Source organism: Orycteropus afer, unplaced genomic scaffold, assembly GCF_000298275.1.
Source record: "Orycteropus afer afer isolate SDZICR_OR568_19922 unplaced genomic scaffold, OryAfe1.0 scaffold00339, whole genome shotgun sequence".
In the NCBI taxonomy this organism is placed as follows: domain Eukaryota; kingdom Metazoa; phylum Chordata; class Mammalia; order Tubulidentata; family Orycteropodidae; genus Orycteropus; species Orycteropus afer.
The window spans coordinates 1,714,004-1,733,962 of record NW_006921926.1 but is presented as its reverse complement, the minus strand read 5'-3'; the positions used below and the strand labels follow the sequence as shown (position 1 = coordinate 1,733,962).

Here is a 19,959-nt window from a genome sequence, read left to right as displayed (position 1 = left end):
TAATTAATACAAAACCTAGCAATTTTCTAAGGTCATTTTTAAAGTTAATTAACTCCTACTTAGCATCTTACTTAGAATGTGATACCCCAACTTTGGTACTGATAGTTTTTTTTTTTTCTTAATATAAATTAAACATGTAACTTATCAGACTTTTTAAAAAGTAGTTTAAAAAGACCAAAACACAAAATACCTTGCAAACATAAAATTTCCTAACAAAATTTTTAAATAAGTAATTCTCACATAAGGCACTTCCATTAATTTTAAATAAAGTTTCATAAAAAATTGTACATTGTTTTTGTACTCTTCATAAGTTACATAGTAATAATGTTACTTCAAGTAAATCTTTATTAAATACCTAATTTTGGCATAATTGCCTTGAACATTTTTACTTCTGAATGGGAGGAATTGTGGGTTTGAAGTTCCGTGCAAGCTAATGTTAAAGGTATTCTTGGGCTGTTTTAGGTTTAGAGAATTGATGTTTTATCTTGTTGATCTTGTTCAAAAATCTTGAAATTTTCCAAAGGAAGATTAGTTAAGGCAGTTGGTAAAATGTGTTCTGATGTGCCCTTAGGTAATAAGTTATTTGCTTCTAAATTCTTCACCAAACATGTGGCTTTGAGCCATCTTCTTGTTGCTCTGCGTTCTTTCTGTAGGCAAGTTTTCATTTTTCTTTTTAAGCTTGCTATTTCTTTTTCTAGTTTAATTATCCTCTTTTTTGCCTCTATAGGGTTCCTAAAGGCATAACTGTGTTCAAGTAGTACTTGGTGACTACTAATGTTTGATTTAGTTGATCCTGCTGGAGTACAACTGTTGTTTTCCAAAAGATTCCTTGACTTGAGTTTCTGAATCAAATAAAATTAGAGGGTTAAATATAAATTATGGAATATCACAAGTCAGCAAATTTTGTCTAATTTTGGGTAAAATATTTAAACTGCTCTTTAATAACTAATTTTAACATATTGATAGGAAACAGCAACAGCCCATCTCATATAATCATGGATTAAGTTTTTCAACTGGTCGAATTAACTCTAGCCACCTATTTCTTTTTTGTTCTCTCTCCAGACATTCAAACATTGGTTTGGAAATTTCTAAGGTCTCTTCCAAATTATGGAGTATGAATCAATGGATATTTTGGAAATCCTTTGCAATTTTCTTATTAAGATCAGTTAAGAATGTATTTAAACATTTTATTTGTGATATTGAGTTGAGGACCTCTTTTTTTTTTTTTAAAGGTAAATACTATTTCAATTTGATAAATGTTTAGACCCAGGGTTCTACTTTACAACAAACTGAAGGATCCATAAAAACATATTCTCAGGTATCAAACATCAAAAAAAGATTTACCTATTGTTCACAATTACGTAGGCTTTAAAGTGTGGCTAGGAAGTTTTTGGCAAATCAGAAACCTAGAGAGCACTTTTTTTTATCTCTTTTGTTCAGTTACCATCAAATCTTATTATTTTTACCCTCTAAACATCTCCATTATGAATCCTCTTCTTTCCATCATTCTTAATGTCACTGCCTACATCCAGGCCCGTATTAACTGTGGCTGGAATATTAAAAAAACTTCCTCATTGATCTCTCCACCTGGAGTTTTGATCATAATCCATCTTCTTCCACTAGAGTAATTTTTCTAACAGATTTGATATTTCTCTACTGGCTAAATTCCTCTTTCTTTCCCCATTATCTAAAAGAAGAAAAAAATCTAGATGGCATAATATACCATTTATGTGAATGGTATATACCATTTGGTATGGTCCCATTCTGTCATTAGCCATCTTCATTGATACTCCAGCAGTACTAACCCACTTACAGTTCCCAGAATATATCATATCCTTACTACATGGGTCTTCCATTCATTCAACATTTACTGAAAATGTATTATGAATTCTTAGACACAAAAATGAATAAATAAGACACTCTGGTTCCTGTCCTTATGAAACCTGTAGGTGCTGGTGTCTTCCCTGGGAACTTTTTTCGTGATTCTTCACTAGACTGTAAGCTCCTTTATGGCAAGGACTTTAACTTTGTATCCTTAGCATCTAACTTAGATTCTGGCATAAAGTTTAATATTTTTGAATGAATGAATAAAATGGCAAAAACAAGGTACATTTCAAGTTCAATAAACATGTAAGTAGATACTATGTATGTATTAAGCACTTTTTGAAGTGCTGAGGATTCAGAAGTGAGTAAGACAAAGTTCTTGTCCTCCTGGACCTTTTCTAGTATCTGTGGTAGTTTACCACAACCTCTTGTTCCTGCAATTAACTTACACGCATTTACATATGTAACTATCACAAATAACTCAAGAAAAGCAGTGCTTTCTCCTTTTTCAGATGAAAAGATGTCTATTCCTTTTGCAAAGCTAAACCCTCTATTTCTGTTACTCATTTTTCCCTTTCTTACCATTTGGAAACACTTTCTCAGAGTGTTTTCCTCTCTGATCAGATCTTCCCTAACTAGATAAAACACTGCTTTAATTCATTCATCCTGTACCTTAATTGCCTCCCTCCTTTTAAAGATCACTTTATAACATTTTGATTATTTCCTATTAACCCCTCAATAAGTTGGCTTTTGTTCTTACCATGCTACTGCATGGTTTAAAATAAAGAAGGGAGTGTGTCAGGGTTGTATCCTTTCACTATACTTAATTCAATTTCTATGCTGAGCACATAATCCGAGATGTATCAGGATTGGAGGAAGACTCATTAACAACCTGTGATACACAGATGACACAACTTTACTTGCTGAAAGTGAGGATGACCTGAAGCAACTACTGACGAAAATTAAAGACTACAGTCTGCAGTATGGATTATACCTCAATATTAAGAAAACAAAAATCCTCACAATTGGTCCAATAGATAGTTTCACAATGGATGGAGAAAACACTGACGTTGTCAACGACTTCATCTTACTTGGTTCTACAATCAACACCAACAGAAGCAGCCATCAAGACATCAGATGATGTATTGCATCGGGCAAATCTGCTGCAAAAGACCTCTTTCAAGTGAAGAGCAAAGATGTCTCCTTGAAGACTAAGGTGAGCCTAATCCACGCCATAGTATTTTCAATTGCCTCTTATGCACGTGAGAGCTGGACAATGAGTAAGGATGACTGAAGAAGAGTTGATGCTTTTGAGTTGTGGTGCTGGAGAAGAATGCTAAGAGTACCATGGTCTGCTAAAAGGACTAACAAATCTGTCCTGGAAGAAGTGCAGCCAGAATGCTCCTTTGAAGAGAGAATGGCCAGATTTTGTCTTACCTACTTTGGTCACGTTGTCAGAAGGAACCATTCCTTAGAGAAGGATATCATGCTTGGTAAAGTGGAAGGTCAATGAAAAAGGGGAAGGCCCTCAATGAGATGGATTGACACAGTAGCTGCAACAATGGGCTCAGGTATAGCAAGGATCGTGGGGCTGACACGGGACTAGGCAGTGTTTCTTTCTGCTGTGCATAGGGTCACTATGAATTGGAGATTAGTTGATGGCACCTAACAACAACATGAGGAGCTATGGTAGCAAGTGCCTAAGGCATCTGACTACTAATCAGAAGGCTGGCGGTTCAAACGTACCGGCCACTCCTCGGAAGGAAGATGGGGCAATCTAAGTCCATAGTGATACTGCCTCGGAAACCCAAGGAGGGGTTGCTATGAGTTGGGTCCGGCTCGACGGCACATAACAACAACAACAACAACAACAACAACAACCACCTATTGTATTTGTTCTGTGCGAGGTCAAGAACTCTTTCCTGAGTTCCACACTGTAGATCTTCAAGCATAGCTTAAATGTGTGAGCTCTATGAAGCTTTCTGTTCCCTCAGAGTATATATATATACTTTGGTGTAACTCTGGGTGCTACTTCCTCTTAAAAGTACTTAGCACATGCAATTTGTGTATTATCTTAAAATCAAAACAGGGTGATACTGGAGGTTTCATTACTCCCATGATTTCTGTTTTACTTATGGGTCAATTACTGATAAAAGATAGTAATGTAAAATTCCAATATAATAAAACAATTTATACTGGGGAAAGAATACTGCAATCAGGAGAACAGAACTTTAAATCTAGCCTGTACCTTTTTGCACAAGAGGAAGGTTTGCAACTTACATTTTTTTTTGTATTTTATTTATTTAACATATTTTATTGTGATATAGGTGCAAAATACAAAGTAGATTCATTTTATTCTCAACAGTTCATGCACATTTGGTTTCACAGCCCCAACTACAATTTTCAACAATATAAAACTCTCCTCTCTGCAACTAACCCCCTTCCTGTCCTGTGTCCTTCTTATCTATGCATTCCTCTCTGTCCAGCTCTCCCTCTATGGAAATGCCCATCTAATGTCCCATGGCTGACTGATCTAAGGGGTGTACCTCCCTGGGATAGGTGTTCTGCTTGTAGGGCTTTCTACTGCTTGGCTGAGAGCTATTCCATGGAGGAAAAAAACCGAACTCACTGCCGTTGAGTCGATTTTGACTCATAGAGACCCCTCCAGGGGTTTCTGAGGAGGTATCTCTACGGAAATAGATTGCCCAATCTTCCTTCCGAGGAGTGGCTGGTGGGTTTGAACTGCCAGCCTTCTGGTTAGTAGTCAAATGCCTTAGATATTACGCCACTAAGTAAGTCCAATTCCAGGCCTGAAGGATAACGCTGGGGCCCGAGTCTGGGGGGTTCCACCAGTCTTTGTCCAATCAGTAATTCTGGTCATTCTTGTATTTTGGAATTGTATTCCACATTCTTCCTCACACTCTATCCAGGATCTAGATTTGCAACTTTCTTGAAACATATGACCATACATTTCAATATATTCTGAATATTTGCATTGTATAAATAAAAAGGAACAAGCCTTCAAAATGGTAAAAATAGGATAAAAATAAAGTAGTATTACCTACCATAGACTTTATATGGGTACAAAAATCAAAAATGGTTGGAACAGCATCCATTTTAAGTCGTCGAGTTTGACCTGTTAGGTCAAAACAGGAGGCTTCAAAGTGCTTTGAACAAAGAAAAGTGTGTTTTCCTGGCACAAAGTTTTTACGCCTAACCAGACGAATCCATTCTTTTCTTCTTTTAGGATCCAAAGGAAACCTTTAAAAAAAAAAAAAAAAAAAGCAACTGAAATTCTAACCATCACATTTTTGGTTGCACCTAAATATTTAAAGAAAATTTAAAAGATGATTTTAAACTCCTAATATCCACTTTAACACACAAAAACCAATTCATGCTAATTTTTGTAAATTATATTTATATATCTAGATATATATACATTTGTGAATATCTGCCTCGAGTGCTTTTGTTTTTCAGGGTTCTTAAGAGCCATTTCTTTCTAACCCAGACCTAACCATGCACAGTACAAAGAAAACAAAACTAAACTGATCCAGAGCAAATTTATGTAGAACTATTACAAGCGGGAGTAATTCAGTATGCTTGGACCTATTGGTAGTGTACACGGCCAAGGCAAATCAGATATCTAATGATGAAATTTTTTTCAGGAAAGGCTAGACAGATTTTGGTGCTGTTTCACTTGGGTCCTTTCATAATGGCACATACCACATTGTTCTAAAATTTTTTCCATTTTAATAAATTTCCAGTGAAATAAAAGTAAATTATAAATTTACCGAGGACAGGGATCATATCTTTTCGTCTATTCAACAGCATAGTGTCTTGCAAACAGTAGAGAGTCAGCAAAAATTTGCTAGATGAATGAGTACAGAAGAGGTAAATTAATAATTCACTGCATTACTTCCATGTAGTTAAACTACATATATTCATAACAAATCAATTCTTAAGCAATACAGTGCAATAGAAAGCTTAATTATCACAAAAGAGAAAAAATTCTGCTGCCAAGCCCAGCAGGAATGTTCTTCCTTTAATGTTTATTTAAAATACAAAATATACTGCTATGTACGCAGTGTATATCCGTTAAGGAAGAGCCAAATATGAGACTATCTCTGAAAATTCTAGTGGTAACTATGTTAACTGAGTTAGAAACACAAGAATCAAGCCTCATTTGTAATATTTGAGTTTAGCTCCAGTGTAGGGGCTTTGTTTTTCACTTCTTATCCTTGGAACAGAAAAATCTGTCCTAGAAGTATAGCCAGAATGCTCCTTTTAGAAGCAAGGATGAGACTTTGTCTCACATGCTCTGGACATGTTTGTCAGGATAAGCATGACTCAAAATGGGAAGAAACAGCTGCAAACATTCATTAATACTGGAATGTGTAGTACATAGTAAATACTACATAATAAACGCTATTATAAAAGTAATTGCAAGTGATACACTACATAATGTGGACAAACTTGGAGGACATTATGCTCAGTGAAATAAGTCAATCACAGAAGGACAAGTATTGTATTAGTCAGTTATTGTAAAAAGTCAAGGAAAGGTTTATATATTGTCTGGTTACCTAGTGCTGCTCTGACAAGAAATACACCACAAATGGGATGGCCTTAACAAACAGGAGTTTATTCTTACAATTTGGAGGCTTAAGCCCAAATTCAAAGTGCCAGGCTCCAAGGGCTAGGTGAAAGCCCCTCAGCCTTGGGCTTCAGTTTTGCCTCCAGCTCCTGGCCCACTGAAGCTAGAGGCATTTGTCAACCTTGGGCTTCTCAGAGGCAGCAGCCAGCCAGTTCCTTCATGGTTGACCTTCCCAATGCTACACGTCGTCTAATGTCCTGACTGCTGCTTCCATTGGCATCGATTGTAGAACCAAGCAACGTGAATTCTTTGACAACCTCAATCTTCTCTCCATTTATTGTGATGATGCTCATTGGTCCAGTTGTGAGGATTTTTTTTTCTTTATATTGAGATGTAGTCTATACTGCAGACTGTATTCTTCAAACTTCATCAGTAAGTACTTCAAGTCATTCTCACTTTCAGCAAGCAAAGTTGTATCGTCTGTGTATCTCAGGTTGTTAATGATTCTTCCTCCAATCCTGATGCCACATTTTCCTTCATATAGTCCAGCTTCTTTGATTATTTGCTCAGCATATAGATTAAGTGTGGAGAAAGAATACAACCGTGACACACTCCCTTCTTGATTTTAAACCATGTAGTGTCCCCTTGTTCCATTCAAACGACAGCCTCCTGGTCAAGGTACAGGTTCCTCATGAGTACAATCAAGTGTTTGAGAATTCCCATTCTTCTCAGTATTATCCATAATTTGTCATGATCCACACAATCAAATGCCTTTGCATAGTCAATAAAACACAAGTAAACATCTTTCTGTTATTCCCTTCCTTGAGCCAAGATCCATCTGACAACAGCTATAATATCCCTTGTTCCATGATGTCCTCTTCTGAATCCAGTTTGCACCTCTGGAAGTTCTCTGTCAATATACTGTTGCAACCGTTTCTGAATTATTTTCAGTAAGATCTTACTTGGATGTGATATTAATGATACTGTTCTATAATTTCCACATTCTGTGGGATCACCTTTCTTTGGAATGGGTACAAATATGGATCTCTTCCAGTCAGTTGGCCAGGTAGCTGTCTTCCAAATCTCTTGGCATAACCAAGTGAGTGCCTCCAATGGGGCATCCGTCTGTTGAAATATCTCAATCGGTATTCCATCAATTCCTGGAGCCTTGTTCTTCACCAATTCTTTCATTGCAGCTTTGACTTCCTCCTTCAGTACCATTGGTTCTAGATCATATGCCACTTCCTGAAATGAATGAAGATCAACAAGGTCTTTTTGGCCATTTTCTCTTGATGTTTCCTGCATCATTCAATATTTTGCCCATAGAATCTCTCAATATTGCAACTCGAGGCTTCAATTTTTTCTTCAATTCTTTCAGCTTGAGAAATGCCAAGTGTGTTCTTCCCTTTTGGTTTTCAGAGTCCAGGTGTTTGCACATTTTATTATAGTAAGTGGTTTTGTCTGCTCGAGCTGCTCTTTGAAATCTTCTGTTCAACTCTTTTATCTTGTCATTTCTTCCATTTGCTTTAGCTATTCTCCGCTCAAGGGCAAGTTTCAGAGTCTCTTCTGTCATCCATTTTGGTCTTCTCTTCTCTTCTCGTCTTTTTAGTGATCTCTTGCATTCTTCATGGAAAATGTTCTTGATATCCTTCCACAATTCTGGTTTTTGGTCGCTGGTGTTCAATGTATCAAATCTATTCTTTAGATGATCTCTAAATTCAGGAGGGATATAAGATCATATTTTGGCTCTCTTGGACTTGTTTTAATTGTCTTTAACTTCAAGTTGAACTTGCATATGAGCAGTGTGTTCCACAGTCAGCTCCTGGCCTGGTTTTGGCTGAAGATATTGAGCTTTTCCACTGCCTCTTGCCACAGATGTCGTCAATCTGATTCCTGTGTGTTCCATCTGGTGAAGTCCATGTGTAGAGCTGCCATCTGTGTGAAAAAAGGTGTTTGCAATGAACAAGTCATTGATCTTGCAAAATTCTACCATGCTATTTCCAGCGTTATTTCTGTCACCAAGGCCAAATTTTCCAACTACCAGTGATTCTTCTTTGTTTCCAACTTTTGTATCTCAGTCACCAGTGATAATTAACACATCCTGATTGCATGTTCGGTCAATTTCAGACTGCAGAAGTTGATAAAAATCTTCAATTTCTTCATCTTTGGCTTTTGTGGTTGGGGCATAAATTTGAATAATAGTCATATTAATGGGCCTTCCTTGTAGACGTATGGATATTATCCTATCACTGACAGCATTGTACTTCAAGACAGATCTTGAAACTCCTTTGTTGTGATGAATGCCACACCATTCCTCTTCAAACTGTCATTCGCGGCATAGTAGATCATATGGTTGTCTGATTCAAAGTGACCAAAACCAGTCCATTTCAGCTCACTAATGCTGAAGATATCAATCTTTATGCATTCCATTTCATTTTTGACAACTTACAATTTTCCTAGATTCATACTTTGTACATTCCATGTTCCGATGATTAATGGATATCTGCAGTGCTTCTTTTCAATTTGGGTGGTGCCACATCAGCAAATGGAGGTCTTGAAAGCTTTACCTTATCCATATGAATAAGGCTGGGTTTACTCAGATGATGCACCTCTTTACCTATTTTGAGAGCCTTCTAACCTAACTGGACTATTCATAAAGTTGCACGGTAATGTATCAAACAGTGCTTCTTTACTATTTATAACGTTTTCCCTGGCCAATTCTTTGGAAGCAGATGGCCTCTTCCTTCTTCCTAGTCTGCCTCAGTCTGTAAGCTGGGCTGATACCTGTGCACCATGTGCATCCCGCTGGGTTTGAAACACCAGTGGCTCAGCCTCAAAACTTACATCAACAAGTCACCACGGTAGGACAAACTGACAGAAGGTTTGTCTCCCTGTTGGAAACCTCTCGTACCATCCTTACCTGGGTCCCTGCCACTGACCGCTCCTCTGTCCTGGTTCCTGGGCCTTTTAATCCCCTTTCTCCCACTCTCCGGCCCTGCTGCTTTGGGTGTGCCTGCGTTCTCTCTCCTCACCTAGATCCCTACAGTTGACTGCTCCTCTGTCTAGGTTCCTGGCTTTTAATCCCCTTTCTCCCGCTCTCCTGTCCTGCTGCTTGGGGCATGCCTGGGTTCTCTCTCCTCACCTGGATCCCTGCGGCTGACTGTTGCAGACTTACTTCTGTCGAGTTGATTTTGACTCATAGTGACCTCTCCTTGGGTTTCTGAGGCAGTATCTCTATGGAAGTAGACTGCCCAATCTTCCTTCTGAGGAATGGCTTGTGGGTTTGAAGTGCCAGCCTTCTGGTTAGCAGTCAAATGCATTAAGCGCTACTATATAATAGTATGCTACTGCACATCTCTACTCAACTGCATGATCAGTGATGTCATGTTAACAGCATGAAACGGGCCACAGTAGTAGTAACTATATCACAGAAACTGGGCAAATACTACAAATCAGAGCCTCCCACCTGCCTGTGGAGCTGGTGGTTAAATATTTACCAATACACCACTGATTACAGAAGGAAGGTCAAGGTGCGTGGATGGAAGTAGTGAACAGTTAAGAGGTAATCTAATCAAAAGGGAATAATGATATGGATTTAGATAATATACAATAGAAGATAGCTTAGATGGATAAGTAATCAAATTAGTTCAAGGAATATTTTGGTGGTTTGGGACATTCTGTAGGAAGGATGACCTACAAGTTTCTGGTGGATGGTATTTCCATTCACTGAAAAAGCAAACACTGGAATTGGGGTAGGTTTGGAGGAAAGGCAAATTCATTAATATGGTTTTGATATACTGAATCTAAAGGACTGGGGAGACCAGGGAAATACTTAATAGTCACTTAGCTCATAGATCTGGAACTCATTAAAGAGATCTGGGAGCCACTGTTATGTAGATATAACTGAGATCACAGGAACAATTGCAATAGTTTAGAGTTCGAAGGCCAGGGAGGGGGAAAAGAGGCATAGGAGATTGAAGATAGGCCCAAGCAGTAGGAAGGAAATCACAAAATTAGAGGCAAATAATAAAAAAAACATAGAATGTTTCAAAGAGAATATGATAACATGCAAATGAAAACCTTGAAAAACTAATGCAGAGTAATATAAAGGTCAGTCTAGCAAGAACTGTTTCTGAAGATTATTGGGGATACAGAAATTAATCTGGAGTGAGTTAAGAAAACTGGAGACAGTAAGTTTAGGCAACATAACTTGTATACGGGGATTGTAATAGGGGACAAGAGACCCCAAATTCAAATAGGTTCAATAGAGATAATTTTATTAAGCCTTGGACAGGACAAAGACAAAACAAAGACAATCATCCAGGATGAGGGAAATCATCAGCATGTACACAGTACAGAAAGCTGAATGGAGTCTGCTGAGTCATAGTCATGGGGCTAATTATATATGGTTGAAAATAAAAAGGGAATCATCAGAAAATCATGACTGGTGGAAGATCGACTCATCATCATTTCAAGCAGGGAAGGCCCTGACTGAGAAAGGTACATTACTGAAGATAGGAAAGAGTTACAGGATTGGTTCTGGCCCTTGACTACCTGGCTAAGGGGGTGATATGGATAGGCTGTGATGCATGACCATACAGCCTGAGTCTTAGCCACAAGGCTGGCTACCGAACAATACCAAGATTCCAAACTTAATTCAAATCAGAAAAGGACACACTTAAGTTCCCTAGTTTTGTGTACCAGTACAATCTACTTGCAACCATACTCTTTCTCAAGGTAAACTGCCCCTCCCTAGATCTGTCCTGGAACTTGTCTACACATAGCCACAATGTTGGTTTAATGGTCAGAAAGAACCCAAATGGCGTCTTAAACTTATGTTATGCCTCAAAATGGAGTTAGGGCTCCCACTGCAGACCACAGCCTTCCACCAAAAAAACAAAAACAAAACTCACTACTGTCTTAGCGACCCCTCCTTGGGTTTCTGAGGCGGTAACTCTATGGAAGTAGATTGCCCAACCTTCCTTCAGGGAGATTTGGTAGCATAGTATCTAAGTCACTTGACTGCTAACCAGAAGGTTGGTGGTTCAAACCCACTAGCCATTCCTCAGAAGGAAGATGGTTGTTATTTCCCATGAGACTAGCAATCAACTCTATGGTGGGATGTACCACAAGCAGCTGAGTAGCTGCTTTAGGGATGTGTTCTGCTTCCCGTATATGTATATAAGCAGCAGCTTTGGGAATGCTCTGTAGCTTATGGCATGCTTGAACCCTACATGTAGCTGAGTCATTGTTCAGCAGCCTGCCATGCTTTGCAGATCTTGGGACTTTCAATGGACTTGAATCAATGGCCTGCCATGTTGTTTGGTAATATTGGGACTATATTATATTGCCTTTTTATTTGTTGACCTTGAATTTGTCAACCTCAGCAGCCAGAAGCTGTCTGAAGAAAAGTCTCCAGCTTCAGTGGACTGAGCAGGAGGCAGAGCTGAAGTCTAAGGTTGAGGGGCTTCTACCTCGCCCCTAGAGTCTGGGACATTGAACTTGTACTTAAAGCCTCCAACTCTAAGAGAATAAACTCTTGTTTGTTAAAGTGATCCCATCTGTGGAATCGTCTGTTAGAGTGGCACTAGGTAACCAAAACAGTACCCTTGCGGGGGTGGGGCCACGGAAATGATGTATAGGAATTGGTCAGTTTTATCATCTCGCTAGGCTTAAAATGAGCCCTCCCAGAGGCAGAAAAAGGTGATCTCATCATCATCAAGAGAAGAGCCAGAGGTGGAGTAGAGCCCATCGTTGATCCCAAGATTCCTGTGGTGGACCTCCTTGGCAGATACAGCGGCAGCAGAACTAAGAGACTGGTACAAGATAGAGCAAGAGGCTTGCTGGCCCATGGAGCAAACAAGTTGAGTGCCTGCGGGCAGAAGCCTTGCTGGTAGAGTGGGGTACACTGACTTGCAGAGTTAGAAGAGCTTTATAACACTTGCCTGAACAGGGCAGAGGCCAGGCTGCGAAGCTGAAGACCAAATGTAAGGGTATGTTTAGGCATGGCTCAGGGGAGGCTGTCCTGATCTACAAATTTTATCCCAAGTACTCCTTAACCTGAATTGTAACCTATTACTTCCCTAATACACCTCATAATTATGACTACTGTGTGTGAGTTGTGTGGCCATTCCAATGAATTATTGAACCCAGCATAGTAGTAGTGCATGTTGTGGAAGGGATGGTTGGTGTCAGAAATGGTTAAGAAGGATATAGAGGGTGGCAGCATATCTGGTTTCATAGGAATAAGCCTTAGGCTGCCAATGGTGATTCTATTTTCCTCCCATGAAGCTAGAGAACGTTGGAAGATGCCATCCCCATGCCCGTTTTGCACTATCCAACTCACTGCTGTCCCAACTCATAGCGACCATATAGCACAGAGTGTAACTGCCCCACAGGGTTTCTGTGGCTGTAAATATTTATGGGAGCAGACTGCCTCATCTTTGTCTCCCAAAGTGGCTGGTGGGTCAAATCACTGACTTTATGGTTAGCAGCTAAATGTCTTAACCACTGAGCAACCAGAGCTCCTTAAGGTATCCAAAGGCTTAGGGAAACTGGCATGTTAGAATGGATTACGTTGGACCTATTGAATACACAGAGGACACACCTTTCACTGCAACAGTAAGGAAAAAATTTGTGAAGGGAGCCCTCAAATCCTTGAAGACTTCGGTGCTTGCTATTTCATATAAGTCAGATTTTATAGTGGTGTGGTAGTTAAGTTTGTGTGTCAACTTGGCTAGGCCTGGTTGAGTGGCTGGGCAGCTGGTGGTCGTTATTCCCCATGATGAGACTGGCAATCAACTCCATGGTGGGATCTACCATAAGCAGCGAAGTAGCTGCTTTGCGTATGTGGTCTGCTTCCCATATATAGGAAAGCACCTATGGGAATGGTCTCTAGCTTATAGCACACTTGAACCCTGCATATAGCTGTGTCATTGTTCAGCAACCTGACATGCTCTTGTCTACCATGGGACTTTCAATGGACTTGAATTAATGGCCTGCTGTGTGGTTTGGTAACATCAGGACTGTGCCATTTTATTTGTCAACCTTGGGCTTGTCAGCCTCAGCAGCCAGGAGGTGCCTGAGTGAAGAGATGCCTCTAGCTTCAGTGGGCTGGGAACAAGAGGCAGAGCTGATGCCCAAGGTCTAGAGGCTTTCACACAGCCCCCTAGAGCCTGGCACTTTGAACTTGGACTCAAAGCCTCCAAATTTTAAGAATAAACTCCTGTTTTTACAGCCATCTCATTTGTGGTATATTCCTGTCAGAGTGGTACTAGATAACCAGAAGTGGGAACTACCCTAACTAAATTAAGATATGTAACCATAATGGGGCTTATTGGACCTCAGGGTGATAAGGAGCAAATGCCAATGTTCAGTTGACAAAGACAAGGTGGGCATGGATACTGTAATGAGAACAGAGTTGAAGCAGTAATCAGAATAATCTGATTCATATGGACTTATGGTATTGGCTACTTAGTCATGATATTCTTAGGAGTGAAAGAGATGGGAAAACTATTAAATATTTTCTTGATTTGTACAAGTAGAAGACTTCTAGGTCAAGTTAAATGGCAGTCTAACTCGAAACGCCAGAAGAGTCATGCCTCTTCACTCATCAGACTTGAGCCAGTTTGTTTACCGACCAGTAAATTTCTTTCTCTAGCCACTCGCGCCACCCAATAGGCTCATGAACAAAGTGCTATGGTGGCGCCACCCAATAGGCTCATGAACAAAGTGCTATGGTGGCAGGAATGGAGGTTATGCATGAGCTCAGCAACATGGACTTCCACTCACCAAGGCTGACTTGGCTACAGCCACTGCTGAGTGCCCAATCTGCCAGCAACTGAGAACACTGAGTCCCTGATAAGACATTTCTACATGTAATCAGCCAGAAATCTGATGGCAGGTTGATTACACTGGACCACTTCCACCATGAGAAGGGCAATGTTTTGTTCTTAACTGGGATAGACACTTACTCTGGATACAGATTTGCCTTCCATGGACATACTGCTTCTGCCAAAACTACCATCCATGGACTTACAGAATGCATTAACCACTTTCCTGGTATTCCACACAGCATTGGCTTGGATCAAGGAACTCACTTCACAGCAAATGAACTGTGGCAATAGCCCACACTCATGGAATTCACTGGTCTTACCATGTTCACCGATAATCCTGAAGCGGGTGGCTTGATAAAATGATGGGCTGGCCTTCTAAAGACACAATTATGATGCCAGTCAGGTGGCAATGCATTGCAAGGCTGGGGCAATGTTCTTCAGCCATCTGTATAATCTTTAAACTAGCATCCAATATATGGTGCAGTTTCTCCAACAGCCAGGATTCATGGGTATAGAAATCAAGAGGTGGAAATGTTAGTGGCACCACTATTACCTCTAGTGACCTACTCGCAAAATTTTGCTTCCTGTCCCTGCAACCCTATGGTCTGCGGGTGTATGGGTCTTAGTTCCAAAGGGAGGAATGCTCCCACCAAGAAACACAATGCTGTTTACATGGAATTGCCAGTTCAGAATGCCAACCAGCCACTTTGGGTTCCTCATGACTCTGGATCAGCAGTCAAAGAAGACAGTTACCTTATTGGCTGGTGTGGTAGTTAAGGTTATGTGTCAAATTGGCTGGGCCTGGTTTTGAGTGGCTGCACAGCTGGATATAATTACTCCCCATGATGAGACTAGTAAGCAACTACATGATGAAATATACTGTAAGCAGATGAGTAGCTGCCTTAGGGATGTGGTCTGCTTCCAGTATATAAAGAGGAGCTTTGAGAAAGGTCTTGAGCCTTTTGGCACAACTGGATGCTACATTTGGCCAAGTCTTCATTTCAGTGGCCTGCCATGTTGTCTGCTGATTTTGAGACTGTTTCTGGACTTGAACTAGTTGCTGTCATGTTGCTCGATAATCTTCGGATTGTGCCATCTTACTTGTCCACTTTGGGTTTTTCAGCCTCAGCAGCCAGCAGCTGCCTGAGTTAAGAGATGCTTCCAGCTCTAGTGGGCCAGGAGCAAAAGGCAGGCTAAAGCTCAAAGTTGAGGGGGCTTCACCCAGCCCCTAAAGCTGGCACTGTGAACTCAGACTTCTAGCCTCCTAAACTGTAAGGGAATAAATCTGTTTGTTAAAGCCATACATTTGTGGTATTTTCCATTAAATGAATGAAACACACCGCCGTCGAGGTGGATCTGATTCATAGTGACCCTTCCTTGGGTTTCTGAGACATCACTACGGAAGTAAATTGCTCAACCTTCCTTCTGAGGAGTGGTTCATGTGTTTGACCCACCAGCCTTCTGGTTAGCAGTCAAATGCCTTAGGCACTATTCCACCAGAGCTCCCAAAGCAATACTAGACAACCAAAACAGCTGGTTTGATTGATTCTAACTACCAAGGGGAAAATAGGATTGATATTACAGAACAGAGAGAAAGAGTATTTCTGCAATACAGGAGATTTCTTAGGAGGTCTGCTAGTACTACCATGTCCTGTAATTAAAATAAATGAAAACTATAGCAACCTAATTCCAGCATGACTACTAATGACCCAGACCCCCCGGAATGATGTTTTGGGTCACCTCATCAGGCAAATAACTGCAGTAAGCCTGAGGTGCTTGCTGAGTGCAAAGGGAATACAAAATGGGTGGTGGAAGAAGGTAGTTCTAAATACTACAACCATGTGAATAGTTGCAGAAATGAGGAATGTAATTGTTTTGAGTATTTCTTTGTTGTTTTGGTACACATATATGTGTGTATATATGTATACACACTACACATGTACATATATATGTATACGTATCAAATCTTTGTTTTCTTCCTCCTCTTACTCCATTACTTATAAAACATTAAGATGTAAATGGGGTTAGTATTTTCAGTTGTACACGTTAGCTGTATTATGTTAGGTGTAAGTATATGACTTGCCAAGTGCTTTAGAAATTATATATGGTTTAAGAATATGTATATAGATGCCAAGTTGACCAGGGGTTGACTATTACAGTTTAGGTTATACGTCAACTTGGCCAGGCCATGATTCTGAGCAGTTTGGCAGATGTGTAATCATCCTCCATTTTGTGATCTGATATAAAAAGCCACTCAGTTGAAAGAGGGGGTGTGGCCTGCATCCAATATATATGGATATTCTGGCAGAGGTTGCCCTGTCTTGATCCTACACCTGACTCATCATCCTCTGACTTCTAGTTCTTGTAATGTGTGCCATCAGCCTGTTGCCTGACAATTCTGGGGTTGTCAACCCTTGCAACCATTTAAGTCAGGAAAAGCCTGGCACCTGATCCACACATATGGGACTTGCCAGCCTCCACATGAGCTATTTCCTTGAAATAAATCTCTCTGTACATACACTTCACTGTTTTTCTCCTCTAGGGAACCCAGTCTAAGACACCTCTTCTAATCTAATGTTCATTGTGCCAGCAACTAAAAATATTGTTTAGTCCAGTTGATTTAGTAACAAGATTTCTCTGTGAAGTAAGCAGTGGGTAAATAACCATTCTATAATATACTTCTTTCTTATTGAACTCATGATGATAATGCTTGAGCAGCACTTTATGTAACAGTGGAATTATCCACACTATAGCCTGAAGAATATTTAATACAAATTGAATTCTGGTGGTGGAATGCCTAAGGCATTTGATTGTTAACCAGAAAACTGGCAGTTCAAACCCATCAGCCACTCAATGGAAGGAAGACTAGGCAGTCTACTTCCGTAAAGATTTACTGCCTCAGAAACCCAAAGGGGTCACTATGAGTTGGAATCCACTCAATGGCAGTGAGTTTGGTTTTGGTTTTAAGTGAAGATAAAAGACTACAGTGTTCAGTATGGATTACGCCTCAACATAAAGAAAACTAAAATCCTTACAACTGGACCAATAAGCAACATCCTGATAAATGGAGAAAAGATTGACATCACCAAAGATTTTCTTTTACTTGGATTCACAACCAACATCCATGGAAGCTGCAATCAATAAAGTAGAAGTCATATTGCAATGGGCAAATCAGCTGCAAAAGACCTCTTTAAAGAGTTGAAGAGCAAAGATGTCACTTTGAAGACTAAGGTGTGTCTGCCTAACCCAAGCCATGGTCTTTTCAATCACCTCATATGCATGTGAAAGCTAGGCAATGAATAAGGAAGACCAAAGAATTGGTGCATTTGAATTGTGGTGTTGAAAATACTGTGGACTGTTAGAAGAACCTATAAATCTGTGCTGAAAGTAGTGCAGCCAGAATGAACCTTAGAAGCAAGAATGGTGAGACTTCTCTCATCCTTTGATCATGTTATCAGGAGGGACCAGTCCCTGGAGAAAGATATCATGCTTGGTAAAGTAGAGGGTCAGCCAGAAAGGGGAAGACCTTCAACAAAGTGGATTTACAAAGTGGCTACAATGATGGGCTCAAGCATAGCAAGGACTGTGAGGATGGCACAGGACCAAGCAGTGTTTTGTTCTGTTGTACATAAGGTCGTTGTCAGTTGGAGCTGACTCGAAGGCACCTAACAATAACAATGGCTTCTCAAATACTCTTAGGATAAAATAAATGATCTTTAAAGTGATACACAGGATCAAACTTACATTACACTTTAGTCTCATTTTTAATTTTACAACCTTTGATAAGTGTTCTTTGACTTTCCAAGGCTATGTTAGGTTTCCTTGAATGTCTCTTCTGTGGCACTTAATTGTTTTCTTTTTTCCCCATTAACACTCTTGGGGAACCAGAACTTTCTGAATTTCTAGTACAACGTCAGGCAATTAGGAATTTAGTATAATATTTGATAAATGACTGAATGAAGCACTACATTTGTATGAAGTGGTTTAAAAACAGAAACATTGAAAGGTTTTCCCCCAAGTGAAAAAGTCGTGGCTTTTAATAAGGGGATACCTTTAGTAATAATGATGTAGAGTAAAGGTCAAAGGTATAATTTTTTCTACATTCTAAAATTCTGTATGTTGTGAGGTATATAAAAACAGAACTCTTAACTTTTTTTTTTTCTTCAGGCCCACCCATGGCAGGCACTTGAAGGCAAGGTAAACATTTAGAAGAAACAAACAAACAAAAAAAACAACTGCCGTCCAGTTGATTTTGACTCATAGTGACCCCTCCTTAGGTTTCTGAGGCAGTATCACTATGGAAGTAAATTGCCCAACCTTCCTTCCCAGGAGTGGCTGGTGGGTTTGAACTGCCAGCCTTCTGGTTAGCAGTCAAGTGCCTTAGGCACTATGCCACCAGAGCTCCCCAAAACATTTAGAGTCCCTCCTATATACTCTGGTAGCATAGTGGCTAAGGCATTGACTGCTAACCAGAAGGCTGGCAGTTCAAACCCATTAACCACTCCTCGGAAGAAATATGGGGCAATCTATTTCCCTAATGACTGCCTCGGAAACCCAAGGAGGAGTCACTGTGAGTCGGTTCAGACTCGACAGCACATAACTATATTCCAGACACTATTCAGTGTTTTTAATAGTGCTCACTGAAGGGAACGAAAAATTTTTATTTGCTCTTGCAGCAAGGGAAGTAAAAGTAAAACTGAGGTTCTTTTTATTGCACTGTCCTAGTAAGAAGGAAAGGATTATCTTCTGCCCTTTCATTAACATCGCTCAATTCCGTAAGTATCAACGATGATTCAATTCCCCGTCAGAGTTACTATGTTTGACTAATATAAATCTAAATGATTCCCATGTCAATGCAGCTGGTCCAAGAATTTCTCACAGTAATGGGAACACACAATGGGAAGGGTTTGATCAGTGACTTGAACAGGAAGACCTCTCTTCCTCGTACAGTGTCATCTGTGTCAAGGACCAACATAATATAAAGAATAAAAGAGCATATAACTAAGGTATGCTCTTGCTACTTTTACTCCAGGGAGAATCACCGTACAGTACTTGGATTTCTTTCAGAAAGTGGGTATACCATCCCAGAAGGGAGAGAAAAATTTTACAAATGGCAAAATACACATACAAAGGGGGACGCATCATGCTTCCCTGATACTAGCTCGGAAGTGAGGTTATCGGTACAAAGGGAGACCCTCCAGTTCTTTTCACAAAAGTAATACCCAGACTATAGAGCTCTCGTCTCCGTCCTCCGACTCCCTACCCAGGTTACCTGTGGAAGCTGATGTTAATGTGCTTGTTGTAGGTAGCAGCACAGCCCGCCGCGGCGCAATTAGTCGGCATTTCCCTTTCCCCCTCATTCGGCGTTGTCTTTAAGTCTGTTCCGCGGCGATGGCGGCTATGCTCCCTCAGAGAGGCTGGACAAGTGAGGCAGAATAAGGGTCTTCAAAGCTGAGTCGTGGGAACAAGGTGGGAAAAGGGGTGTGTATGGGGTGCGAAGGAAGCCCAACCTTCCCTTTCTCTTTATTAAGATGGCGGGTTTGAGCCAGCAGTGTCGACCACCCTGGAGCTTCAGCTGCCTTCGTTTGCCTTCACCAATATGGCGGCCAAAACCCGCCCCCTCCCGCCCAGTCTGAAGACTACGGCATCTCTTTGGCAGCAATACTCGGAGCAATGAAAAGGAATAGATGCTTCGCCCTCCGACTACCA

At 40.3% G+C, this 19,959-nt stretch overlaps 1 protein-coding gene across 1 annotated transcript; it reads right to left on the bottom strand.

Annotated features, from left to right (window-relative positions):
* Nucleotides 1–464: 464 nt before the first annotated feature.
* On the bottom strand, nucleotides 465–19,593 carry THAP2 (THAP domain containing 2). Its single transcript, XM_007952460.2, has 3 exons — nucleotides 19,523–19,593; nucleotides 4,890–5,085; nucleotides 465–842 (listed from the first exon to the last, which is right to left on the bottom strand). The coding sequence occupies exons 1-3, from the start codon at nucleotides 19,591–19,593 to the stop codon at nucleotides 465–467; spliced, it is 645 nt and encodes a 214-aa protein (XP_007950651.1).
* Between the last annotated feature and the right edge of the window lie 366 nt (nucleotides 19,594–19,959).